General features: G+C 38.3%; 3 protein-coding genes and 1 long non-coding RNA gene across 8 annotated transcripts in view; 3 read left to right on the top strand and 1 right to left on the bottom strand.

Annotated features, from left to right (window-relative positions):
• The window catches only part of LOC149651398 (uncharacterized), a 79,723-nt gene extending 64,434 nt beyond the window's left edge, over window positions 1-15,289 (top strand). Inside the window, exons 7-21 of one of the 3 annotated variants that reach the window (XM_089848294.1) lie at window positions 2,360-2,567; window positions 2,655-3,747; window positions 7,756-7,814; window positions 7,902-7,963; window positions 8,337-8,531; window positions 8,596-8,750; window positions 8,815-8,898; window positions 9,023-9,119; window positions 9,275-9,528; window positions 9,744-9,928; window positions 9,996-11,227; window positions 12,277-12,381; window positions 12,551-12,646; window positions 13,076-13,288; window positions 13,472-15,289. In XM_089848294.1, the coding sequence (XP_089704420.1) occupies window positions 2,360-2,567; window positions 2,655-3,747; window positions 7,756-7,814; window positions 7,902-7,963; window positions 8,337-8,531; window positions 8,596-8,750; window positions 8,815-8,898; window positions 9,023-9,119; window positions 9,275-9,528; window positions 9,744-9,928; window positions 9,996-11,227; window positions 12,277-12,381; window positions 12,551-12,646; window positions 13,076-13,288; window positions 13,472-14,743 (5,310 nt within the window). In that variant the 3' untranslated portion in view covers window positions 14,744-15,289. Of the gene's footprint in view, window positions 1-2,359; window positions 3,748-7,755; window positions 7,815-7,901; window positions 7,964-8,336; window positions 8,532-8,595; window positions 8,751-8,814; window positions 8,899-9,022; window positions 9,120-9,274; window positions 9,529-9,743; window positions 9,929-9,995; window positions 11,228-12,276; window positions 12,382-12,550; window positions 12,647-13,075; window positions 13,289-13,471 lie in introns of all 3 variants that reach the window. The other 2 variants (XM_089848293.1, XM_089848295.1) reach the window with 2 other exon arrangements.
• Window positions 15,290-18,236: 2,947 nt separating this feature from the next.
• On the top strand, window positions 18,237-20,460 carry LOC149651397 (uncharacterized). Its single transcript, XM_089847100.1, has 3 exons — window positions 18,237-18,285; window positions 18,748-19,055; window positions 19,128-20,460. The coding sequence occupies exons 1-3, from the start codon at window positions 18,280-18,282 to the stop codon at window positions 19,423-19,425; spliced, it is 612 nt and encodes a 203-aa protein (XP_089703226.1). The 5' UTR covers window positions 18,237-18,279; the 3' UTR covers window positions 19,426-20,460.
• A 947-nt stretch (window positions 20,461-21,407) lies between these two features.
• Window positions 21,408-23,310, top strand: LOC149651396 (uncharacterized). Its single transcript, XR_016371193.1, has 2 exons — window positions 21,408-21,705; window positions 22,830-23,310. It is a non-coding gene; the product is annotated as an uncharacterized LOC149651396 (long non-coding RNA).
• Window positions 21,795-24,884, bottom strand: LOC149651395 (uncharacterized). 3 transcript variants are annotated; one of them, XR_016371191.1, is made up of 3 exons: window positions 24,087-24,884; window positions 22,955-24,019; window positions 21,795-22,893 (listed from the first exon to the last, which is right to left on the bottom strand). XR_016371191.1 is itself a non-coding variant. In XM_089848292.1 (2 exons), the coding sequence occupies exons 1-2, from the start codon at window positions 24,168-24,170 to the stop codon at window positions 23,693-23,695; spliced, it is 411 nt and encodes a 136-aa protein (XP_089704418.1). In that variant the 5' UTR covers window positions 24,171-24,884; the 3' UTR covers window positions 21,795-23,692. The 3 variants fall into 3 exon arrangements, 1 of the variants encoding a protein (XP_089704418.1); XR_016371192.1 differs by having other exon boundaries at window positions 23,016-24,019; XM_089848292.1 differs by having other exon boundaries at window positions 21,795-24,019.
• Between the last annotated feature and the right edge of the window lie 3,098 nt (window positions 24,885-27,982).

Raw genomic sequence — 27,982 nt, 5'->3', positions numbered from 1 at the left:
GTATAGACAGTACTTTTCAACGGAGGAAGGCTTAGAAAGTTTGTAGTGTAGTTCGCTCTCTGGAATTGTACGTACGTCTCTCTGAAACGGGAAGCCGGTATGTCTTATAATGGATGTCAATACAAATGAATTCTGCATAGGAGTTAGATTGTTACGTCAAAATTCAATCAGAAATTGTCACTCAAACAATTCCCTTTAGAGACACCGAACCGCAATTTGGCAATCACCATGGATACCATCGTTACATCTTAAAAAACCTTTTAACGTCAGCTCGTCTCGCGATAGCTATGTCAAGTCATTCTCGCCGCATCAGTTTAGAGCATCGATAAAGGCGAGCGCCAAAGGACAATTTCTAAGCCTTAGCCTCGGGTGATTTGCCGAGTCTTTGCATAGAACACGAGTCTAAGGTTAAAAGAATGAGACAAGACGTCGTAACGTAGCGCGCCTTCAGGTCTCGTCGTACCACAAAGCGACTTGAATTCCCAGAGCGAGCATTAGGTTAAGGTCCTATACCTCAATTCGACCCCCAACAAGAAGATATATATACACCCAAACTTGTCCCGTCTTTCACCTTGACTCTAAGCGTGCTGTAATACCATGCAAGGATTAATCTCTGTCTCTTATGGGAGTTAGGCCTAATCCATCTGGTCACTATATAAGACTCGTGTACATTTAAGGCTTAAGCCAAAGGGATATTATCAGCTTTTGTTTTTTTAAATAACTCTTTTAGTAAACTGCATCCAAACGTTAATTACGTAGCGTTGAACTTAGTATTATAGCTTTACAATCCAACCAAAACCAACTCGTAACAAGATTTTGAGGATAAAATATTTTTTTAAGATTTGAGATTAAAATTTTTAAGAATTGGCAAAGGTTTACGTCGCTCAATTATGGTAAGCCCAAAATAACTCCATCTGAGCCCTCAAAGACAAGTTTAACGCGAGCTGTAGGTTAATTTAAAAAGTTTCGAAACCGAAATGAATAATCAACGCGAAAAAAAAACGAATATTTCTCAGATAAGAAGCACCAGTACTCTAAAGGTAAAATGGAAAAAATTCTCCAACAACTTTTTAGAAGACAAATAATAGCATCGTTCTATTGAAACAGAGCCTGCAGTATGACTTGACAGACAAAAGAGGCGAAACCATTAACTGAATAAAATGAATAAAGAATTTTACTCGTTGAAAAATGGGGCATTCACATTTCACACAAAACCAATGATAGCTATTCCGAAAGTTTTTTATATACCATCAACTACTCCCGCCTTTATTCTTACATATCTTCTTCTCTAGCACTAAGAGTCTGTTCTTAGTTTCTGGCTTTTCCGAGGAAGGCACAGTGTTTCAGGAAATTGCGGCCAAAACGTGGTATATAGACTAAAATAAATTGATTCGAAGGTATGACCGAAACCAAGTATAATGCTGAACAACAATACATAGCTTCAGGAATTCTTACAGCGAATAGGTATCATTGCGTAGACATTTTCACTCAACGTATCAAGGCGGATTTTGTGAGAATAGCTAGACTAACATTTTGTATGACGCGTGTACCTCATAGTAAAATTACACCTTTTTGATAACTTCGTGATGTTAGTATTCGTATACTTCTGTTAAATATAGGACTATAGATGAAAGTTCTTTTCATCTTTGGCAATTTAATGCCTAGGGGAATCCTGATAAAAAGGCAGCAAAGGCTTAAAGGGAATCGAGCAATTCAGGCTGCTGGCGAGGCTTCGAGGGTGGAGAAATCGCCTGTGACGAAACGAGGCGAAAATGTCAACGCCGAGGCCCGACTTGTGATTGATAGGGAAACCCGAGAACTTCTTTTTTTTTCCAAGTAAAAAAGAAAGAGTTAGGCCTAACAAGAAAAAGACCACGTTAAAACGAGTGATGGAAGGAACGAAATCATGATCTCGACCAACTAGAGTCTATAGTTGACCAACTACCACAAAAGCCGAGAAAGTAGAAACCAGGCTCTGTCATTCATTACCGGGACAATATCTTTAGGAAGGACATTTTTCCTATAGCTAAGAGCAATATTAATAGTTGTCTTCCATCGTAATTAGGCCTAACCGTTTATTATACCGTCCTAAATGGACATTTATTTCTCATTCTTTCCTCTGCAAAGTGGCCCGGCTTGACAACTTGATAATCGATAAGTTTCAAAGTTTAAACAACATCGTTTAATTTTGTAAAAAATAAACAGACGAGTAAGGTTTTATTTAAAGTGAAGTGTCAGACTGATTAAAACGTGATTTTCAGGGTTTTATGTATTTTTTAATTATTTAACTTGTTTATTTTTCTTGTTTTAGTTCTTAATTTACATTATTTGATGTGTATCTACTTTTTTTCTTTTTCAGTATAGCCCACCAGGAACGCTCTGCGTCTCCCCGTTGAGCCGGCCCTCCGTTGCCATGATGGTCGACGGCAGTCCCCGTCGAGTCCAAGTGGCGGCCACCACCAGCCCTCACGGCGATTCGAGCAGATCGTCTGGTCCACCTGGAAACGGTGGTTTAGCGGTTGCTGGTGGTCCACGAACCGCCTCGGAACCCGCGGGAGGCGCTAGAGGTATTAAAAAGCCTTGGCGCCCAAAATTCCTTCAGTTATTCGGACATTCCGATGTTGACCATGTCCGTTTAACGACTGGTCATTTAGGCACAAGTCCGGGGGCAACTGGAGGGGCTTTTGATAAGAGGACGAGCAATGGAGGCGAAAGTGGGTTACCGGAAAGCGCCGGCGGAACTTTGGTTCCGGGCGGCGTCGGTCCCGGGGTCAAAGGACGAATTGAGGGCGGCGAAGGTCAAGGTGGAACGGCGGCCAGTTCACCGACGGCCGCGACAGATCCGGGCGGAACAGGCGGCCGATCAAGATGGTTGAAGTTGAGGACCACTGTCCAGTTGTCCGGGGCCATCACCCATGTTAATCGGAAGCACCCTTTAAAGCGCGAAGATTCTTTCCTTACCCGTTTTTCAACCCGACAAATCCACGACCCGGCGTCGAGTGGGGCGGCTCCTCGTAGCGGCGGCATGTGGGGCGATTACGGTAGCGGAAATAACCAGATGGAAGACGGCATCCCTCGCCCGTGGTACAGTATCTTTACCACGGTCTTTAACCCCGACGAAAACGCTCTCTTCATGTGGCTCTGGATATTAACCGGATGCGTCTTGTACAACGCGTGGACGCTAATCGTTCGTCAATCCTTCCCCGAGTTGCAAAGTTCGGCGCCCTTGTTGTGGTACTCGACGGATATCTTCTCGGATATAGTGTACATACTGGATATAATGGTCCAGTTTCGGACCGGTTATTTGGAGCAAGGCATGATGGTGTGCGACGCGAAAAAGTTAACGGGTCATTACGCGCGCTCCAAGATGTTTTTAATGGACCTTTTATCGTTGACCCCTTTGGACTTGCTCCAATTCACGGTCGGTCCCTTCCCCCTCCTGCGTTTCCCGCGTTTTATCAAAGTGTACCGCTCTTATCGGTTCTACTACATGGTGGAATCCAGGACCATCTACCCGAATTTGTGGCGCGTAGTGAACTTGATTCATATCCTGCTACTGTTGGCGCACTGGTTCGGTTGCTTCTACTACATGCTGTCCGAAGTGGAAGATTTTCAAGGCAGTTGGTCCTATCCTCACCCGCACGGAAATTGGAGTTTCCTCACGCGCAAATACCTCGGTTCCGTCTATTGGTCAACGCTGACGTTAACCACGATTGGCGATTTGGCTACACCGGCTACTAATCTTCAGTGAGTAAATTTACAAACACCAATTTATTGTCCTTTTTATTACGAATACTTCTTAATGAATGAAGTGTAGTCTAAGTGTATGTTAGGCTTAGAAATATAGGAGTTAAAATTTGACGCTCAATCTTAAAAAGAAAATTATTTGGGTAAAGATAAATTCCTATATAAGGTCGTTCATCTTCCATTACTGTCCCAACACTTCTCTACAAATTCATTTTTTCTTGATACAAAACGTTGATGGGACAAAGTAAAAGAGAGCGTGAAGGGTTTTCATGAAAATTTCCGACTATTCAACCGGTCCGGAATTTGAAATTCCTTTTTTTCTCGCTGGTTTTCTATTAAGAAAAGCATAGCTCGATGCAGGCTGGTATTTCATTATCATCAGAGCGCTAGGATGAGTTACTCCCCACTGAGCATCTCATAAATGTCCTCGAATCTGGAATCCGTTTTTTTTTCTTTTTTTCTTTTCTCGTTTTGATGTCTTTCTAGCTTTCAGAGTTTGCCCGTCAGTACTTTTCATTTGGAAGTCATTTACAAAAAAGCATTCGTCCCAAAGTCAAAGCGTTTTAGAAATGAAACGCGTCCAACTGCTCATTAGATGAAACTCCAAAACCAAATGGTGTTGCGCATCAATGAAAGACTAGACATACGCCATTCAAAATGAAGTCTACATTAGGTCTAATAACTACACTCATCCGAAAAATAGGCTTAACGTGTTTATTTCTTAGTTTTAACCGCGAGCCAAGGCTTACCACGAACGTGTAAACAAAAAGGGCCTTGGTGAATTTGGTCTGCAAATTCAACTCAAGGTAGCTGTAGTTGAACTCAAACTCGATTTACAGTAGGTAACTCCCGTTAAGCCTTGGCTCCTCTGAACCCGTAAAGGCGGAGAAAGACTTACGACCTTGGATACACAAAACTATTTGTTCTATACGGATACAGGATATACACTCAAACTCGACAAGCAGTCGTCTAAAAAAGACAACCCAGCTAGTACATAGCAAAAGTAGATGCTCTTCTATAAATTTACTCTTCTTGTCCCCCTTTTTTGTGCCAGTGAGGGGAAAAAAGCTATAGATTACTGTAGTTCTATTTCTTCGTGTCAGTATTTTCAGCATCCTTTCTATAGAAAAATAAGGGAGGGGGAAGATATCAGTTTCCTGGCGTTTCCCAAAAATCTTCAATAGAACGACAGGATACGCTTGTCTTTTCTCTAGGGCTATCCCATTTTCCATACAACGTCGCTCCGATCGTTATTGATACGAGGATAAAACCACGTCATCCTTTTTCCCCTCCCTCAAGGAGTCCTATGAAATGTTACTCGGTGTCCATATTGTATTTATAAAATTATCAGCAGAAAGACACAATGCGTTTTCGGTACTTTTCTGGCCGCCATTTTAAAAGATGGAGGTAAATCGAACTAAAATAGTCATTCTATAACAAAAGACCTTTAAATTTAAATGAAAAAACTTATTAATTATCGTTAATGCTAATTTATATTCCCAAATATTTTATTTTTCAATATTTGGGTAATTTTAGAGTGAAGCCATCTTGTAGGGGCAAACCTCCCTAGGTAAATCGTACGAGCCCCTGTAGAGTTTTTACCCGCAATACATACGTGTGCGAGGCAAATTTATCTAAGCCAGTCCTGATTGACTTATAATCTGTGCTAAGCCCGATTTTTGTTATTTTGAGAATTCTGTAATTTAATTATAAATATATTGGTCTAATTTAAAGGGGATATAAACCTTTTCCTTTTATAAATTTTTACCCCAAATATGCTAAGTGACGAAATGCAACTTTCTTTGAGTTTGAGGGGGCTTGTTAAATATGGAAAACCTGTCCTGAGTTTAGTTTGCAACATAGAGGAAGCAATTTAATAGAAAAGTAACCACAAAAAACCCCTTTCCCTAAAAGCAAGCTAAGCCTTTGCTATCGCTATTTTTGCAATTTTGGTTTGTTCAATGATTCGAAATGCGTTCGACGAATTTTGAACAGACATTTTTATAGCAGTTTTTTTTACCTCCAGAGATATGGAAGATCCATTCCATTGTAGTAGGATTCTATATCTCTTATTCCACCGAGGCTTAGCAGGGAAGATTCGGAAAAGAATGTACTTAATATTCCCAGTGATATTCTTAGTTTACTTTATTTTGGGCAAAATGTGATAGAACCTTTCCGACTCAAAATTCAACAAAAAAAACCTACTGTACTTCAGCCGTACCACGCTTTATTGAACACCCTGTATATTTTTCTAATTTGCCTAACACTATTTAACATTAAAACGTTTTTAACGATATTAAGGTTTAACTTAGCTTAATATTCGTGTAGTAAAGCGAATAAATTCAGTTTTATATCCGAGATAGAAATATACAATTTTCTTGGGGTTTCTGTCAAACCTTTTATTCAGGTTTTCTTTTTTCTATTTTATTTTCTCTCGCTGGGTAATATTATGGAAATGATTTCTTTCCACTTCTTTGACCTTTCCGGTTCAATTTCTCTTAAAGTTCAGTTCCTATTCTCCTCCAAAGTTGTCATACAGTTTTAGTAAAACCTCAGCTAGATATTCATTACAGTCACTGCCAAGATAAGTTGATAAAAACTACATTAAAACTACAATAGTTTCAACTTAAGTTTAGAACCAAATTCGGTATGGCAGGTGAAACTGTCACCTAAGACCTTTTTGGAGCACTCTATTGTATCAAAACATTTTTTCGAATCAGCCTAACCTTCTCTTTCCTGATTTCAGGCACTTTTTATTTAGGGTTTTAGGGGTTGTATCTGAAGTTAGGCTTTAGTTCTAGTAACCGAGTTAAGTCAATAATAAAAAGAAGGAAAAAAAAAACATTTCCGGATAAATTTGAGTACGCACGATAAATTTCTTACTTCCGCTTTGACAATTTTTTTTTAGCAAAGATGGAAACTTTGAATCTCTAGTTTGAATTCTGAGTATGTCAGAGAAAAAGTTTTATCCAGGGATTTGAAGTAAAAAAGGCGGTAGACAAGTCAAATTTCTTTAGAATGACTTCTTGTTATTGACTTTATCGTGGCAGTTAGATCACCGGAAGTACAGAACACAATTTGAACTGTTAAGAAGTGTGAATCTCCCATATTCATTTCTACGCGGGTTTTGTAGATAATTATACGTCACGCCTCATGATTCTGACGTCTTTCTAACTGTCATTTCATTGGTTGCAGCTAGATAGATCATTAGTTGTTTGTTTCGTATCATAGTTAACGTAAAAATTAGAAGCGATCTCATTATTAAAAATATATCTTTTCGTTACTTGAACTTGGTTTCCACGCATGGTGTATTTCAACGGAGGTAGTGAATGAAATATTCAGCTTTGGCATTATTTGTTCCGCTCTAGATAACCGGTAGTGTCTCCGGTCGATACTCTTCTGATGTAGTATTATCTCCACTCTATACTATCTTTACCCAAACCAAAACATACATCAAGCCTTAGGAAAAACAATGAAAAAATAAAGAATATGACCCCCAAGACATTTTAGAGCTTTCTCTAACGCTCCAATAAACAAATGTCCGACCGCTCGAACATCAGTCTTCGTATAAAATAACAGTTGGTTTTTTTATCGGATATCGTGCACATCAATAATAAATAACCTTAAATTATAAGTAAGGAGAAGGTATAAGATGCCTAAGTATTCGCGCGCCCTAGTCCCAGTCCCCCTTTCAAAATACAAGGGGGGACGTAAAAGATGGCCGGGCTATTTCGCCTCTCTTCAGTCGGAAAACACATAATTTTCGTCATTGGAGTTTTCAAGAACCTATGAGATGATGGTTGAAATTTAGAGGCGGGGATTAACTCCGGACCTACGTTTGGACTGGAGATAAAGCTAGAAATGTGGCGAATTTACACCTTCTCCCTAATAAACTAGATATCACTTCTTGGTAGTACATTATACTATAAGCCTATTTAATTAATATTTAAGCCCACCTTTCTAAGTATGTTTTGTTAAATTACACCGCTATTGCTATTTATTTTCAAGATACATCTTCACCATCGTAAGTTACTTGATCGGTGTATTCGTTTTCGCCACAATCGTCGGTAAGTTGAACTACTTTTTTTCTGACTGGTAAATCGTTACGAAATGAGTTTTGTTCTTGTTAAATACATTTTGTTTTGTCGCACCAGGTCAAGTGGGAAACGTCATAACCAACCGCAACGCGAGTCGTTTGGAATTTGAAAGACTTTTGGTGAGTTTAACTTTCTTTGAAAGTTCTGGGCTTAGTGTATTCGATTTTGGGCTTAGCTACATTTATTTCCTCGAGATGAATTATCAAGGGAAGAGTGGCGGGAAAGTTAAGCTAAGCCTATTTAGGTTTCAAGAGCAGGGACGCGCTGAGAATGAAAATATACTTTCTCAAAGATGAGTTCCTTTGAAATATTTCCAGTTTTGTTCTTTTTACCGCCAAAAGTAGATCAGTAACTATAAGATTATCATAAACTATAGGATTTTAGCAGGAATACATACTTCTACTAGGAATCATTGTATGTATTCCTGGGTTTAGACCTAAGGGCGCCTGAACTAGAAATGATCATAAATTTTATCACTGTTTTCTTTCTTAGGACGGTGCCAAGTTGTATATGCGCCACCATAAAGTCCCGCACAATATGCAAAGAAGGGTTCAAAGGTGGTACGATTATTCATGGTCACGTGGGAGGATGCAAGGAGGCGGCGACATAAATTCGGCGCTAGGAATTTTACCAGACAAGTTAAAAACCGAGCTTGCCTTACACGTTAATCTTAAAACGTTGAAAAAGGTTGGCAAATTTGTACAACCCAAGTTGTCACGTAAAGTTAAGCCTGATTTGATCTATTTCGCAGGTTACAATATTCCAAGAATGTCAGCCCGAGTTCCTACATGATTTGGTGCTAAAAATGAAGGCTTACATCTTCACTCCGGGCGATATGATTTGCCGGAAGGGAGAAGTAGCTAGAGAGATGTTTATAATTGCTGATGGAATATTGGAAGTTATTAGGTGAGTTAAGTTTAACTGAAGTTCAAGCCTAAATTTGACCTATTTCTCTCTCGGTTTCTGGCAGTGAAAGTGGTAAAGTCCTAACGCAAATGAAAGCCGGCGACTTCTTCGGCGAAATTGGCATATTGAATTTAGACGGGTTTAATAGGTACGCATTTTCTTTCTCGGTGCCTAAGATCAGGCTAAGCTTGTTAAGCGCACTTTTGGTGGATCCAAAAAACTGCCATTTCTAGCACTAAAAGCTAATTTTAAGATTGTTATGGTGGTTGTAGAAGGACGGCTGACGTATGTTCAGTGGGTTACTCTGAACTCTTCAGTTTGTCCAGGGAGGACGTATTGGCTGCCATGAAAGACTATCCCGAAGCTCAGGTAAGCCTCGGCCTTGTTTCTTGCAAATTTCTTTTCACTATCAGTTGGCTTTTGTGTTTGTCTGGTAATGTCCGTCTTTGATTCCTTTCTTTACCGGTAGTCGGGCTATCTAGTGACTTCTTTCAGTGTAAAAACGCGGCTTATGTTCCTAACAGGAAATTTTACAGACAATGGGTCGCAAACGTTTGATGGAAGCCCGGTTGGCAGCCGTGGCGTGCAAACGCCAGGAGGAGACGAGCGCTGCCAGTACACCCAGTACCATAGGAGGAGTTCAAATATCCGGAAAGGATCAGGGTGGACCCGGTGGATCGAGGAAAAGTAGTCGAAAATTGAAACCGACCATGCTCAAATTGAAGAAAGATGTTCAAAATTTACAAAGACTTCTGAGATCCAAGACGGGCTCAACCGAGTAGGTGAAAATCATGGAATTCAAAATCCTCGTGATTTAGTCAAAATCCCAAGCTCTTAACGAGATATTGTCCTTTCCTTATAGTATATCTTATCCTTTCATTGTCCTTCTATTGTTGACATAAGTTAGGAGCTGATAGTTACATAAGACGAGAATAAGAGAGGGAAAGTTTGAACTGACCTTTACTCATTTTAATCAACTAATCTTAATTTCAGTTCAAGGGTCGACCTTACAGCGGAAACTCAGTTAGAAATGTCCGCGTTACCGGATAATAAATCTCTCCTATCCGAAGCTGGCGGTTCTGGTTGCGGTCGTTCTCAGATAGTGGGCAAGAAAATCCATCGTTTGCTTAGCAGAATACATTCAAGAAGCGATAGCGTCACGTCCCAAACTGTAAAAGGTCCGTTCGAGTTCATTCACTTATACGCGAATTCATTCTCACTTAAAATAAGTTGTTCACTTTCTAGCCGAGTCTGTGGTCACTTCCATCTCAAATGAGCCTCAAGCGCCACCCAAACCCATCGGCGAGGGCCTACCGTTTCTCGAACGCATTAAACTCTTGCGTCAAATCGAGTTGGAGAAAGCCAGAGCCAACGCTAGCTCTCTGGAAGCTTCCGGTAGCGCCACTGTGACCACTATTTCGGTACCAACCTCAACAACCCTCGTGACAACAGTACCGACCCAAGCCGTGGCTCCTTCACCAGCCAAACCAGTTCTCCAGACCGTCGCGAAACCCTCGTTCAAAATGCTAGCCGGAAGTATGGCTGGCAAACCCATCGCACCCAAAGTTAAAACGACCTCAACAACCCAGTCAACAGTCCCCGAGAAATCAAATTCTTCAGATAATACGTCGTCTAGTGATCAGACCACTAGCGTGCCTTGTGAAAAACGCGCGGTGCCATTGTTGAAAAAGGTTCTGCTTAAAGCGCGCGACGAACCGACAGTACCGACGATAGTCGAACCAGACCAACCGGAAGTTAAGAAGACTCAACCATCAGTGCCACGAGTTTCAATTACATCCGAAGATTCGACGATCGCGCGAATTGTCTGTGATACCAATATATCGAAACCGAAAATAGTTAGCAACGTCCCAGAAATTAGGATTAACAGTAATAATGGAGATCTTCCTTTTCCAGCACCGCGTCCCCTAAAAATTTCTCCCTTGGCTACCGTCTCCGAGCCCCCGTCTAAGATAAAACCCGTCATAATCACCCCGGAATTGTTAAGAGCTCCAACCCTGGAAGGTTACGCGGCACGACGGACGCGCTTGGTTCGAATGCAAGCCTTCGAGATTGATTCCATCGACGAATCGAGTACCTCGAATAGTGGCTCGTTCGAATCGCAAATAGACGCGGCAACCAGACTTCCGGTATCCACGAAAAACACCACCACCTTCGCTGAGCAACGCTCGAATGGCGAAGAGAAACGCGACGCTGGAACGAACGTCAGTCCCAGAGGAATGGCCGAAGCGGGAGTGCAAGTAACAGGGTTCCCCAGTCCGTTGAACGAAGATGAAGACAACTGTGGTAAAGATACGACGGATAGGGAGTTTTTAAAGAAACCCGCAGAGTCGATTCGTCGGAGTTCGTGCGGGGATGGATTACCCATCAAGCGTTGCGATACTCCAACCGAAGCCTTACTTGAATCCTACTTCGGACGAGTCATGAAATGTATGAAACAAGTTCTAAAAACGTATTTGGTAAGAATTGTATCAGTTCAGTGAGAAATAGGGTTTTACTTTTCAATCTAATAATACATCATAAGTGAATAAGTAATACCAGTAAGTTAAAGTGACTCGTGTGTCTAATGTTCCCAGCGACTTTGTCCAAGAACCATAATGAAGTTTAGTTTAAAGCTTCAGGAAGACAACTTAGAATCGATTAAATTGAACGGAAAATGAAAGAAATAAATTGCTGACGTATTGGAGATTGTTATTCACTTATCAACCTTTGAACGTAGCCGTTCTTCTCCCACTGTTTAGTCGTTTTGCACATTTTAGTTTACATGATATGGCTGAAATATTATCATCGTTGTATTCCTTCATTCAAATTAGCAGTGATGGGGGACAAACAAGTAATAGATCTAATATTATTTCGTGATATGCACCAGGCTAATTTTGGCATGTATCCTTGGCACATCGTATTCTGCAAGTTCATTTTGCACTAGTTATTGATTGTCACGCTTCATTAAATAATTATTTTCTTACAAAAAAAAAGAGCGAGCGATATTAAAATGTCGTTCATCGCTCTTTTAATTGGTGGCGTTTTATCATGGAACCATAAGTTCATAAGATATGTTCCATAAGTTTGCCACTGGTTAATGAGAGCTTGTCATGAAGTGAATGAGGTAGGTCATATAGATTCGAGGTAAAGCGACGCCAGGTGAGGCGCTGTCAAAGGCTTAGTAATGCAGACTAAATAGGAAGATGGACTGCAAAACCGCTAGCAGTCAATTCTCGATTGTCGTTCTCGAACTAGCTCGACCTGTAAGTCTTTAGGGCTAGCATTTCGAAGAATAGGAAGTGTCATACTTATGGAACACATCTTATAAACTTATGATGGAACGCAATTGGGAAAAATCTGATTTGACAAAGAACTAATTATGGTAAAACGCCACTCACTTTGCACTGGCTTCGTATAATTGTAGTATATTAGGTAAAATTACTGGTATAAGCAATGGAATACGACTTATAAATATACCATATTTGTTTAAAATTTATTTTTTTGTTCAATTCTTTTGTTATTGTAGGACGAAACTCAACGAGACCTTCACAGACAAATAACCAGCTTACAAACGCAGTTGGTAGAGAAAAGCCTGATAATAAACGAGCTCCAAGAAGCCCTGAAAGTTCAGGTAAGCTTCGTTGACGCGTATACCCGTTTCAAAACCCTAAAAACTCTATTTAGAACTTTAACCAATTTTCCCCCCGATAAAAATTAGTTTCCCGAAAAAAATACAGATAGTCTTGTGGCGATTTTAGTAGACATTTGTTTTTCTCTCTCCCACAACCTTATTTTTAAAGGATAGATCAATTCCTCATAGTCTGGCATCGGGTTCGACATTTTTGGACGATGTCACTAGTTTAATTTCATCCGTTTCCGATGATTTCTCTTCGACGGTAGGATTAAAATTAGTTAAACACCACAAAAACTCACCCTTTTTTATATCGAAACTAAAACACGAAAAACGTTTACTCACTTCCAATAATATACTTCCGGTTAAAGATTTAGTTTGCGTAATGTCTTCCATTTGCTTGCGTATTTTATTAACACTTAACTAATTAACACATTTGAATGTTTAATGATTTTTCAAATAAATAATTTTATGTTGAAATTCATTTTTAACGATTTTTTTTATTTAATTTCCGTAGTTCCAAAGCACTAGAGAGTAGAGACCTATTTTCCTTTTTGTTTACATAGTAAAAATAGGTACGTTATTTATACGAGAATGTATATTACGTTTTGACAGTTTACATTAATGGTTTTTCTTTTAATCAATGCCCTTCTTAAATTACGGGGTTTTAATTAGTCTTTTCTATCGTGTTTAGGAAGATGGCTCGGAATCTGACTTTGAAGATGACGACGAATTCGATCGGGTACCTCCAACAGGTGGACCATTGAGCGAAAGAAGTCATAGTATGGAGTCCAGTAGTCACCGGGCATCTTGGCCAAGTAGTTTAGCCAAAGCCGCCATGGGACACGTATCCTTAGCTCCAACATGGCAGACATTTTCATGGGACGGGGAAGAAGCTAATGAACAAGTGAGTTAAAAAGTTACAAACTATCTACGTCACTTTGACGTACCAGAAAATTGCGTGACGTTAGTGCCTTCGCAAGCATGTATTCGTTACCCTTTGTTTTGTTATTTTGAAATTTCGCACCATTTCATAATTTAGATTGTGTTGAGTTTATTTGTATGATTGATAAATTATTTTTTTTTCAAGGACATTGAGATGCCCGTTGGATTCAGTGCCGAGTCATTATGGAGAACGGAATTTCCACCACTATCTTCGGAACCAGACGCGTCGTCTCGTTCTTTGAACCTCCTGAGTCCTAACAGTTTAATGTCCAGAACGCCGGCGCCGAACGACTGGGAAATTCGCATGTTGGTCGAAGAATTCGACAAGAAACTCGAAGAACAACAGCGAATGGGCGCCTCGGCTCGAAGACATTCCTTCAGCGAACAAGTTCCGTTGCAACATCGAGCTTTCCGAAGCGCTCCCAGCCACCACGGTCGTTTAAGCGCGCCCTCTTTATCGTCGACTGATCACGAAATCCCTCTGGAACGCGCCACCTTGAAGGACATTAAGAAAGTAGAGAGTCCTCCCGCCCCCTCCAAGTCGATTTTCGCTAAAAGAGGACCCAAGTTAGCGTCACTAAGAAGACGATCCCTCCCGCACTTTCGATACTCAACGACGGTTCTACCCTCTAGCAACGAGGTGTCGGCGCCATCCGAAACGAATATCGAGAGTCGCGTATCGCCAACCGATCCCAGATCCGTTTCTACCAAGAAAGTGTCGTTTTTTCAACGTAAACGTTTCAGTTTGTCGGATATATCGTTAAAACGACGCGGTAGCGTGTCCGGGGCTATCAACTATCCGACGAGTCCCGCGTCCAGTCAAGTATCTCATTCCAGTACCGATTTGACGAACGTTACGACGAAAAGCGCGGGTGCTAGTTCCGAGGGTCGTCGATCGTCGATCTTTCGACGTCAATCCACAGTCAGGGAGAGGCAGACGACGTTGAATTCGACTCCCCCGTCACTGACTTCAATAACCAGAGTGCCTGATAATTACCCCCAACGATCGAGTACGAGTAGCGTCTCTTCGTACGCTATGGTGGCCTTTAACACCTCGTCGTCTTTGGTACATCCCGACGCCGACAACCAACATCATCGCGAAGGCTTCTCCTCCTTGCATTGTTTGCCGACTATCACGGAAGACGAAGCCGGAAGTACGCGATCGCCGGCATCTCGGCGTCTAGGACATAGTCAAAGTTTCAGCGAAGATCACGCCACCGCGTACGGAGATTTGCTCTCTTCTAGTTTCGGGACTCGAAATCAACCCATAATCCTTAATAGTCGAACGCCCTCTTCGGATAACGCCGACGGGGGTGACGCCAGCGACAGCGCCGAGGACACGCCGCTGGTATCGACTGTAGGAAGCAGCGTCGCTATTTCCATACCCGAATATCAACCGTTGTTATCACCGCCTTAGCGACACACTACAGACCCGAACTCGTACCATTATAAACCTAATTAAAGACACTGTAATAACTAATAGCTCGATTTTAAATCAAATAATTATTTAGGAAACAATTTCTTGATTTTTCAACAAAAAAAAAGAGTTATTCTAGCCAAAGATGATTTTCAAATTTTCCTCCCGTTGACACGAAAAGCTTTATAGGATTTGTTATATACTTTCGAAAGTCTAAATTGAATTTTAGAAATTTAGAATTTAAGGAAAAAGAAAACCAAAAAAAAAAAATATTATGAAAATGGCAGTGAAACGTCCAAAAAATATTTAATTTTTAATAACTTAAATGAGAAACACGGCAAGAAGCGCTGCAATATAACAGGGCGATTTTGTCTTAAGAGGTTAAAAGAGTGATACGCGAATAACTAATTAACGTTTAAGAAATATATAATAGACAGCGCTAGCCTTTAAACGCCATTTAAAGTTTTACTCGTTTCAAAATCGAGCGACAGCGGAAATAAGATGAAAATACAAAAACATTATTCCTTACGTAATAAAGAATATGGCTCATTGAATAATACGAGTGTTCATTTATCACTTTATTGACTTACTATTAGGCCAATTTGTTTTTAGGTGCGCGTTATTAGAGTTATTCAATGGTTAATTACCAACGACCATGGAATATTTAAGTTAGAAAACTTACGGTTGACCACCGGGTAAGTAGTTTAGTTAATATTTTAATAGTATTGGGAAACTGCTTTGCGAGACCAAATCAAATTGTTGCTCTTAAGTTAACGCAAAAAAAAGAAAGTCCAATGAATTAGTAGGTAAATAATTTACTACATAAATTGTTAATCAATATGAAAGAAAGAAGAAAAGAAAACCCAATAAAACTGTTTGATAAACAGGCTATGAGTATTTCGAAAACTTCCACTCAAGGTCTTTTCAGACGATACAAATTTTGACTCAACTACAGATGGGTCAAAAATTTGAGTGAACAAAATTTGGTCAGTGATAAATTTTTAATTTGGTGGTTCAATTTTTCCGGCTTCTGTTCAGACGTTGAATCATCTAAATGAGTCAAATAGTTGTATCGTCTGAGTAGGCCTTAAGATATGCGCGTGACCCTTTCAAGTTAAAATCCCGTGAAAGAAAGCTTTTTTATTTCTTCGATAGACATTAAAGAAAAGCGTAACTTGGTTTTTTTTCAAATCTAGTAAAAGATCTTTAGATTTAAAGATTTGATTTAAATGGAATTCAATACAAAATCTGATCGGGGTTCTCGTTGACGAAGTTTCAGTCAACCACAGAAGAGAACGCGAAAAAGGACCTTTACACAAAACGGTGTGTATAAGAAAATTCATTATCTTGGAGTAGAACCCAACATTGATTTGGTTCTAAAGAGTTCGTGAGTACTGACGATGCAGTGCACGCCCCTTATTAAAGATTCATTATAATATATAATAATCTGGCCAGTATAATCAATAAGTAACCTAACGCGTCATTAAGTCTCGCTCGTTAAAAGAAAGCGGCATTAGTACGAAATTTCAAGGCACTTTCTAGTTTCGTTATTGAATGGACGACCAAAATGATACCTCAACTTATCTCAAAGTGGCAGCGTTTGACGTAAGATTTATTTCAATCTATTTCTAAACTAGCGGAGAAGGCACGTCAGTCCGTCAAGATGTTTTTATGACGTTTCTGTCCGCCATTTTAAAAGATGGCCGCAAATCCATCCCCAAAAGCAATAAATCCCAACGGGGATAGATTTAATTTTAGAAGTAAGAATGGAGAACGGTTAGTATTTACTTCAGTCCGGCTCATAGCCCAGTATAGATCCCCTCCCTCCAACACGTAACGAAAAGTTTAAATTATCTTATTGGCTCACTTAAACTACATTTTGATGACGTTGCAGCCAGGGGACGGCGAAAAATACGTAATTCCATTTTACCTCTGTCGCTATGATCCGCCTCTTCTTTCATACCCCTCCGTCCCGTGGAAGGAGGTCCGGGACTTTGGCGTGCGCCCAGATTACTCTGTTCTCCATTCCTACTTCTAAAATTAAATCTATCCCTGATCCCAAATATAGAATAATGGGAACCAGTGTACTAAACATTTATGAAATCGGTTGTTAATGAACGGTATTCCTTAATGAAGGGTTATGAACTTGTGGTTTTGTAGATTATATTTAATTAGACGTATTTGTATAGTTTCCACCATTTTCTCAAATTACTTCGGACGGAAATGTCATGGGTCCAGGAGCTGATTTATGGAGATATGTGGCAATTCCATTAAAGTTGAAGTAGGTATTAATTAAATATTCCAACTAATAGGAATCATTGCGTACCCATTTTCTCAACATCTCTGGGCGGAGTTTGTGGGATGAGCTAGACTATACGCGTGACGCCCACAAAACCGCGCCTGGAAAATGGAAATGAACGTGATGTATATGGGGGCGCAATGATTCCGGTTAACTGTATGTATTCCTAAATATATACCTTTTTTTAAAAAAAAGCTGGACTTGGAAACTTCATGGTTTCCCTGATTTTGGTATGAAACAATCCAATGGAAATTGGACCGGAATTTTTGGCTATTTACAAAATAACGTTAGACATGTTTAAATTATCTTATATCACCAGGGATAGATTTAATTTTAGAAGTAGGAATGGAGAACGGTTAGTATTTACTTCAATCCGACTCACAGCCCAGTATAGAGCCCCTCTCTCCAACACGTAACGAAACGTTAAAATTATCTTATTGGCTCACTTAAACTACGCTTTGATGACGTTTCTGACGGGGTTGGTGAAAAGTATGTAGTTTCATTTTACTTCTGTCGCTATGACCCGCTTCTTCTTTCATACTCCCCCCCCCCGTCCCGTGGAAAGGGGTCCGGAACTTTGATGCGCGCCCACATTACTCTGTTCTCCATTCCTACTTCTAAAATTAAATCCATCCCTGATATCGCTAAAAATTTAAAATAATGGTATCTTTAGGAAGTAGATATGTTATTAATAGATAGCTACACAAAATACGATCGTCTATCTGATATGGAATTCAGTTCTCCGTTCACGTTCGCGTATACGTCAATTTTAAGTAGCGCTTTAGGCAAATGCGGAACGTCTACGGCGACCACAAGTTCATTTCCTGATCCATCGATGCCGCTTTTGGCTACGCTTACCTTAACACTACTGACAGTCGCGATATTCCGAACTATAGAAAACAAATTATTTCGTGACCAAAGCTTAGACGTAATGAGATACTTGAGCGAATCATTCATGATATTACTTCGTCAACGTAAGTCGCGTTTATAAGTCCATTAACGAACTTTAACCGTCTTAATGTTTTTAGCAATTAACAAACTACCCAGCACTGTTGGTGGAAAATTGGTGGTTGGATTTTACCTTCTTAATTTCATCGTTTTGATTAATTTATATCTAAGTGAAATGACAGCGGAATTAACTTTATGTAAAACATTAATCCCACAAAGTTTGGAGGACATTATTCGGGACCGTCAAGCGCTTCCATCACTTCCCAGAAATTTACCAGAATTTGTCGATATGAAAGTAATTAAGAAATTATTAATCTTTTTATTCACCAACTAAGATCTTTCAAGCTAAGTCTAACCAAAAGTACATAGATAAAAACCAAAAGTACATAGATAAAAACCAAAAGTGTACTTAGTTCACAGTTCGCAGCCTTTGGCTGTAGACGCCGTGTAAGATGAGAAGCAAACGACCCACCTCCCACTCATTATACACGAACCAGCCATTCAGAGATTAGCTTTTTTGAGGTAAATGTCTTAAAGAAAATAGTACTCTCTATTACTAGCGTTATTTCTGCAACTATATTGAGCCTACTAACGCGTGTTCTCTGTGCTATGCAGAGGGGGTCGACACTATTCTAAGTGTAAAGGGGGTTTCTGGCACGCGAGTAAGATTCAATGAAGTATACTTTATGTTTTACGCGTGAACTTTTGGCCTAATCGATTTTCTAGCATCAAAGATATCTCAACGTTTCTTCTATAGAATTCGAAGGATTCCCTAATCCGTGGCGTTTGGAACCGAGTCGTTAAAACCAAGGGCATCATAGAGGGCGATTACATGCGAGCCGAACAAATTAAACGAACGCTATTGGTCGAAAAACGCATCGTCATTGGCACCAAAGAACATATAGAAAACAGACTAACGGAATATTGCCAATCAAAAGATCCAAAGACGAGAATTGGACCCGAAATGAAAATCAGTATAAGTAATGAGAAATTCTTCCTGAAACCCGTGACGTTGGCATTTAGATTGAACATTAATAAAGAAATCATGGAGAAAATAAACAAAAGGTTTGAACTACGAAATATTTTAAAATTGCCAAGCGTCACCTTTGTTTTTTTTTTTTTCAAAATTTAATTCAGAATTACACTCTTTGCTTCAACTGGATTGTGGATTTACAATGACCGGATGAAGAATGTGGTTTTAAGTCAGTGTTTGGGCGACTTCCCGAGTGCAACGCGTGATAGTGATAATAGTACATCCATTAGAGAGACATTTCTCTGCACAGTTATGGGAACGGGAATGTTAGTGGCGTTGCTTGTTTTATTTATCGAGTATTTAAGTAAGACATACACAATATCTAACCTCTGTTGTACTTCGAAGAAAGTTAAGATATCTAGAAATTTAAAATTTGTTAAGGTTAGACCTAAACCGCGTTAATTCTAAATTGATTTTTAAATTTGTCAGTATCTCTCTCTAAACTCACTACATACGCAATATAAAATAGGATTATCGTTATAGTTACCATAAATTGCTTAAAAGCTAGATAAATTGCTAGTAATTTCCATTTGATTCTCGAATATTTAGGCAGTACCGCGAGGATGCAGATGTGTAAAAAAGGAAATAGTAAAGTAAAGAAATGATAAGGTATTGATCTTATACCTTGTGAAAAATTCATTCAAGGGTATCATACACCCACTGCTTCACCTTTCTAACACGGTACCGCATTTATGTGGAGGGATCATGTGATGCCAGAAGCAAGTATAGACTTGTCGTCGGCGTCTATGGGATGGTTGTGCTCATTTCCCTTTTAACGCTTTAAGCCAGTCGACTTCCATTTACGATTAATTTCACCATTTATTTTTGATTTCACTCTTTAATTCAACTTTTAAAAACTACCGTAATTCAAGTAGGCCTAACAATTCGCAACTCTCGCTTACATAGACTTTGACTTATAACATATACTTATGGTCGGAAACCTTGTAGAGTTGTTGCATAGATTTAGACTTTTGCCCGGCCATCTTAGACCATACTAATATACAATGGGCGACCATGCCAGTGTCGAAATTCCAAAAAGGTACCGAGTGCCAAACAACTATAGGGGTTAAATGTATATAAATGTATTTACTACGAGACCCTGTAGAATACTCCAATGTACAATGCTTTTTTGAAATTCATAACTTTCATAATCCTGTTTTAATTGAGTAATTTATAGGATCAAGTCATATTTCTTAGCCGCTTAGAATTTGTTCATAGTATAATTTTCAGTATCTGGACGCAACAATCAGAAATTGCACGTTTATAAAAAAAATCATTATTAATCTCTTGAATAAAATCTAATGTATCTGATCTAATACACCTATTTCAAAATAAAATCTGGCATTAATATTTATAAGTCTGCGTTTATTTTTACTTGTAAGCTCATAAATTATAGTTAGTGTTTTTCTCAACATAATAGAGCGATGAGTCGAGCATGTTGATATGACAAACTCTTCATAAAAAAAAATAAATAAATGACTTTATCCAATGCAAATTTTGCATACAGTATCAAAGTTATAATGAATGATGACACATTTTTGAAAAGTATTTTAATTATTAATCTCTTTAATAAAATCTAATGTATCTGATGGAACACGTTTCAGAATAAAATCTTGCATTAATATTTTTAAGTCTGCGTGATAAATTTATTATTACGTGTAAGCTTACTAAATAAAGTTATTGGCTAAGGTGACACACTCTTAATAAACAGTCAGAATAAATGACATTATCCAATGAAAATTTTGCATATAGTATCAGAGTTATAATGAATGAGTTTATTTGATATGTATTGGCCTGAAGCATGACATCATATCCGATTACGTAGCATGACGTCATGTCACGTGACCCATAACGTAATGTTGCGTGACCTATGACGTCAAGCAACATGACCTATGATGTCATGTCACGTGACCTATGTCGTCACGTCACGTGACCTATGTCGTCACGTCACGTGACCTATGACGTCATGTCACGTGACCCACGACGTCAAGCCACGTGACCTATGTCGTCATGTCACGTGACCCATGACGTCAAGCAACATGACCTATGACGTCATGTCACGTGACCTATGACGTCATGTCACGTGACCCGTGACGTCAAGTCACGTGACCTATGACGTCAAGTCATGTGACCTATGACGTCAAGCCACGTGACCTATGACGCTATAGAGGTAATTGACTTGTGACGTCATGAGAGATGTTTATTATAATAATTATTTCATTCATATAGGCCTAACGTTCATTAATTTAGGCCTAACGTTCATTAATTTAGGCCTAGCGGTGTTCAGCTATTTGGATTTCGTGCCTGAGATACGGCTTTTAGCGCCCCCCGACGTAGGAAATGTTCTTCCTAGTTGAAAGTTGCAGGCCAGCTGGGTCTTTTCGTGCCTGCGAGCCGTCGAGGAAGGTCGCTTGGCAAAACTTTTCTCGCGCAGCTGGGTCATTCTTTGCCTGGAAACCGTCGAAGTCGCTTGGGAAAACCTTTCTCGCTTAGCTGGGTCATTCTTAGCCTGGAAACCGTCGAAGTCGCTTGGGAAAACCTTTCTCGATTAGCTGATCGTGATCCCGGCTTTTGATAGTTCCGCCATTTCTCTGATGGTTTTTCCCGAGGACGCATGCTGAATTCGAAGCTCTTTAACTTACTTGGCGGCCATTGCTTGGCGTCCTCGTGCTTCAACAGTCCGTAAGCTTAAACTTTACAATAATCCGAACTCATCCAGCTCCCCTTAAATTATTTATTTTATTTCAAGTATTGAAATTAATTAGGCAGTGTTAAATGTTAGTGAATTATATTTATTTATTAAAAATCAAGTACCATAAATAAAATTTCACAACGAGATGTTTTCAAGAGAGAATCTCTTAATAATTAGTTTTGGAGCTATTATTATTAAGCTATTAAACGGGGAACATAATTAAATTAGAGATAATGTGAGAGATTTTCGAAAATCAAGTCCCGCCGAGATGATTTAATAGCACGAGGTTAACCTGAGCTAAGCCTTGTCCCATTTAAACTCTAGTTATTTACGGGGTCTGTCTGCGGGAATAGTTTTAAAATAAATAAACGGCTGGTTTTAAAATACGTTAAAGAGCAATTATTATTTTTAAGCTAGTAATCGGGGAACGCAATTAATTTAGATGTGACAGATTTTCGAAAGTCGTCCGGCCGAGATAATTTTATAGTACGAGGTTAACCTGAACTAAGCCTTGTCCCATTTAACTCAGTTTTTATTTATGGATTATGTTGGAACAGTTTTAATTTAAAATAAAAGTCAGATTTTTTCTAAGATCATTTTCTTTACAATTATGGGGAATAATTAGTTAGCCAGGGTATTTATTTAATTCAGGGCGGGAATCCCGGTAGTAGAGTCTTTCTCTAATTTAATTACCCATTTAAATTATTTATTTTAAATAAAAACTTAAATGGCAAGTTTTCTAAGATCATTTTCTTTACAATTAAGGGGAATAATTAATTAGCCAGGGTATTTATTTAATTCAGGGCGGGAATCCCGGTAGTAGAGTCTTTCTCTAATTTAATTACCCATTTAAATTAAGTTTTTATTTAAAATAAATAAATGGCAGGCTTTCTAAAATTATTTTCTTCACAATTATGTGAAATAATTAGTTAGCCAGAGTCTTTAATTCGGGGTGGCAATTAGTTGGTGGTAGTTTTCGTCTCTCTCTAAATTTGGTAGGCAGTTTTTTCAATTAAGGAGTTTCCTTAAATTATTTAAATCTAAGAGATTATTTTGTTTGACCCAAAAGTAGGCAATAGCTTAAGATGTGTTATTAATATGTTTTCATTTAAAGATTCGGCTGATATTCTTGGATTTTTCTGTCGCTGGTCATTCCGAGACGTATCATTCCCGACCACCTCCTGATATTCTTGGATTTTTCTGTCGCTGGTCATTCCGAGACGTATCCTTCCCGACGACCTCCTGATATTCTTGGATTTTTCTGTCGCTGGTCATTCCGAGACGTATCCTTCCCGATGACCTTTGCTGGATTTACGTTACATGATGTATTCTGGACTTGCTATCTCTCTCAGCGCCTGCCTCAAAGATACGGAGAAGATGATCGAACCTAGAAGACACAAAATGCATCTATTTACTTGCAAATTTTACGTGCAATTACTTAATTTTTTGCTTGTTAATTTTATTTGTAACTACTTTGTTTTTATTTTGCGTTGAAACTTTAACTTACTGAACACTTCAATAATTTTTTTGTGCGAAATTTTTGTAAACACTTTGGTTTTTTTGTTTTCTATTGAATAAATTTTGCCTTAAACCTCGTTCTTTCTTTTCTTTGAAATTTTATGATACTAGACTTGGTTTCAATTTTTTTTAATCGGGACTTAGGGGCATTTTTTTGACCCCTTTTTTAAGCTTTTTACTTAAAAACAAGTGAAAAAATACATTAAAAAACAATTTTTTTACAAAAAAAAAATTTTTAATGAAAAATTTATTAAAAAATGAAAAATTTTTTAAAAAAACAATAAAATGAGCATAAAAAAGGTCAAAAAAACTACCCTAAGTGTTTTTCGACTATTTCTGTTCCTTCCCCAATATCGAAACTTAAATTTTAAACTTAAGCTACCACCCCCAAAGTAAGCCTTGCGAGCCCAATTTAAATTTAACAAGTCCCTGTTCAACTCGGGAATTATTAAATTTAAACTAAGGCCCGCTGTGGAGCCCCCAAAAACCAGGAAACTTCGTCCTTAGCATGGGATTTCCAATGAAAGTCCACTCGATGATAGAAGTCCTCCACTCGATGATAGAAGTCCTCCACTCGATGATAGAAGTCCTCCACTCGATGATAGAAGTCCTCCACTCGATGATAGAAGTCCTCCACTCGATGATAGAAATCCTCCACTCGATGATAGAAATCCTCCACTCGATGATAGAAATCCTCCACTCGATGATAGATGTCCTCCACTCGATGTTAGAAGTCCTTAGCATGGGATTTCCAATGAAAGTCCACTTGCAGACGTCCACTTCTTCCTGCGCAAGAAAAATTCGAATTAATAATTGGGAAAAAATGGCACACACGTAACTTCAAATTAATTACCTTAATATGGAAATCCAGTAGAGTATTCGCTAATGATGCGACGCAAAAGGTTCCGGCATAAGACAAATTACTATGATTTGACATAAATAGCACACGAGTAACGTTAAACTAAATAACTTAATGGGGGAAGAAAAATAATACCGTAAAAAGCTAAGCCTCGCCTTACACTCGCTTAAAATCGTGATTACTTTTAAAGGACAAAGCGTATAAGCAACCTTCTACCTTAAACATAAATAAGAACTTTATTTAGATCCTACAAAACACCCTCAACGAGTTGCCAAGCGCTTTTCCTCTAAAAATATTTATAATTAAAACCATAAACTAGATACCTTAATACCGCAAAGGGAATCTCACTCTTAAAATCCTGATTATGTTCATTATTCTTAAAAGGGAGAGCTAGGACCAATCGTTCACCTATTCCATAATTAAGCATTTTATTTATGTCCTGGCGCAAAAAAATCCCTAAAATGAACTGGACCACAAGCGCTTCCCTTCTAAAAATAAATAGGATAATAAATAATTGCATAAGATTTAATTATTGCTACGCACTAAGGGCCTGAAATGTTACACGCGCTGCCTAAATAGCTTTCCTAATGAGATTCCCTTTCAACGGATAAAATTAAAGTGTAGACCTGAGTTAAAAATGGAATTGTATTGAATAATACTTCTAGGATTATTATTAAGATTTAATTATTGCTATGCGCTAATTGTCTAAAATGTTTCACACGCTGTCTAAATAGTTTTCCCAAAAAGTTTCAGTTTCAACAGATATAATCAAAGTGTAGACTTGAAATAAGAATGGTATTGACCTGTTTAATATTGTGTGCTATTTTGTCAAATCATAGGTAATCATTCTAGAATCCAACATAAATTGCTCCTTTGAAAACAGATAATAGCTAAAATAAAAACCATTCAATTCAAACAATGTAATACAGTTTAAAAATTTTATCATCCTAAATGCAGAGCTGTGCTAATTAATTTGCAAATTAACATTCGAATTAATTAATTGAATATGCTAATTGAATTTAAATTACCTTACTGCTAATTGGGAAGTAATTATAATCAATTATTTTGCATCGGAAAAGCATTTATCTAATTAAAAATTAATTATATTTAGGATTGGGTAATTAGCCAATTGGATTTTCAATTAATCTCTCGTAATTAATTTGTTTGAAAAATAAATAAGTTACTAATTGGATTTAATTAGCTTCTATATCTAATTTCTAATTACCTAAATATTTATCCTTTTTGCTAATTCTAATTTAATTAGTTGCCAGCTAATTAGCGCAGCTCTGCTTAAATGGCACAAGTATTTAGAATAACATTAATTTCACTTTCAAATAAATCATTTAACATAACTAGAAAAATAAATATTACATCACTATTAATACGGTTAAGGGTCAATCTTGACATAAATAATCACTTTGAGTTACTTTTAAACCGACTAAAAAGATTAAATAGTAATAATAATAAATTCACGGTACAATTAACTAGAAAGTTTAACTAAGACGAATCAAAAATTTAATAAGATTAATTTGAAATAAACGTCAATCATTAATACTGTGCCATTTTAAAATAAAAGACTCAAGCTAAAAATCCTTAGGGCCTGCTAAAAACGAACCATTTGAAAAATTCCAACCTAATCTAAATCCCCAAACTGAACTTCTAAATTCTTTTCAAGAAGCCATTTCGATACGGCTGAACAACTAGTAACTACACAAATAGTGCTGTTACGGTGAAAACAGAAATAGATCATTTATATGAGTCATCAAATCTTGCTAAGCAAGTCCTAAATTACGCATGGAATTATACTGAGGTTCACGTATTAATGACATGATTGCCAATCTGAAATACAAGCGCCATTTTACCAATAATGCTTGGGATATTCGCCAAAAAGTCGTTTCTAACTGCGAGGCTAATAAAAATCATCCGCGGGTTCAACTTCTAAAAGTATCACAATATCACCGTTAACTTTACTAACTGCAATTAAAAACCATCCATGGACCCCCAAACGCTATCATCCATTTATTTATTAGCTAATATTAATAGAGGGAAAGTCTAACAAAATTTCCAACAAAAGGCTACTTGCACCAATGGTTCACTTGAAATTATAACCAAGTTTTACGCTAAAAATACCGCAACACACATTTCTGCATGGATAACTTCACGTTCGCACCCCAAGGCTGTAATTTGCACAGCTTGACTAATAAACTCGTAACCCTTATACTCTTGACTTTGACAAAATTTGGACTTTGAAAATTAGTACTTACTTTAATTACTTAGCGTTAGCGAGTCTTACTTCCACATAAGCCTTAGCCTTCGTCACAGGCGCTAAGCCCAAACCTCGTGGACGCAATTTACGAACTCGGAGTTTAGCATGATTTTCGCAGATTTTCAATGCCTAATTTACATTAAAATTAATGAACATACCTTTTTACTTGAAATACGATTAAAAATTATAATAAAAACATTAATAAATTACCAAATCCGGGGTATTTTAGCCAGCCTCGAGGAGAATCCTAAAGTCCTTGACGCTTGACCTTCCAAACCGTCCTTCAGCAGACGACCTGTCATAGCCAACTCGATCACGCGATCAACGAGGTGGATCGAGTATGCTATGACCGTATCCATTTGGGCATGCACATTGTGCCACCATAGAGCAATATTATATAAGGCGTAAATATATTTAATGCCATTTAACTAAACTTATGTTTTGCTCCATTAAAACTACTCCACGGCAGTCTGGGAAATAGCACACTTCCTCTGGTCCAAAACCAGTTTATTAATTGCTTGGACTAGTTTTTTAATTCAAGAAGTGGGGGTTACTGGTCCTCGGGACCAGTTTATTAATCGCAAATTCATAGGAGAACAAAGGCTGGGACCACTCCGGAGACCAGTTTATTATTTAGGACACTAAGGGGGTCACTGGTCTTAAGGACTAGTTTAAAAAATATCCTTATTTCGCAGAAAGCTCCACAGAAATATTACTTGCCACCATGGAGCAGTAGTAAAGGACACAGAGATACCATGGATAAAAAGTGCGCGTGAGGACATTTGTTTTCACGCTATAGAGAGCTTTCTGTTGGAGGAGGAGCTGAGTCTCGTGACACGATTTACGCTCCATATTGGTGGGTGTAAAGCAGGAATGAAGCTGAGACCACCCAATATGGCTACCAGAACATTGGTAAGACTTGGGAGGGTGTGACGTACTACTATCCCATCTGAAAGCTCTCTATAGAGCTATCTTAGAGTTTTTCTCAGACGCCTTGGTGTGACGTCACCCACGCTATTTGCTCATAGAACCAAAGTGAAAGAGGTATCAAACATGGCCGCCCACTGCCAAAGCTAAGCCAATGTCAATAAATGGACGCGTATACTCTAAGACAGGGTTGGAAATAAGACAGGTTTACAAGTCCAAAACCAGTTTATTAATTGCTCGGACCAGTTTATTAGAATTTTTCTATCTCAACATATTTTCTACCAATTCTACTCCTAGGTAGTTAGTACTCCTTGGCTACAACTTCCCTTCAAAAGTTTTGTAGTCTATTGACTATTGATCTTGACTAGCGTCTCTACTCTAGAATGAGTCTCTTGTAGTCAACAGTCTAGACCAGAGCCTGTACTAGTTGTCAGTAGTCGTATTAGGCAGTAGTGTATGGTAACATTACAGGATTTTGATCTGGCTTACTGATAGCGAGAGAAGATTTTGCCACCGAATTTTTGTAAAATGCAATAAGGAATAAGAATAGTTCAGAAAAGGATTAAGAACTTTAAATATCATTAGACATGTTGATTTGATATTTAGTGGCAACTAGTTGAAAAATTGTGATAAGAAATAAAAGTTAACTGTTTTTAATTTTGATACGCTACTTTTTCCTACAGTAAATAATTCAAAA

Source organism: Phalangium opilio, unplaced genomic scaffold (assembly GCF_054372755.1).
Source record: "Phalangium opilio isolate 3A_F unplaced genomic scaffold, DU_Popi_V2 ptg000082l_1, whole genome shotgun sequence".
Lineage (NCBI taxonomy): Eukaryota > Metazoa > Arthropoda > Arachnida > Opiliones > Phalangiidae > Phalangium > Phalangium opilio.
This window is presented reverse-complemented; position numbering and strand designations above follow the sequence as displayed.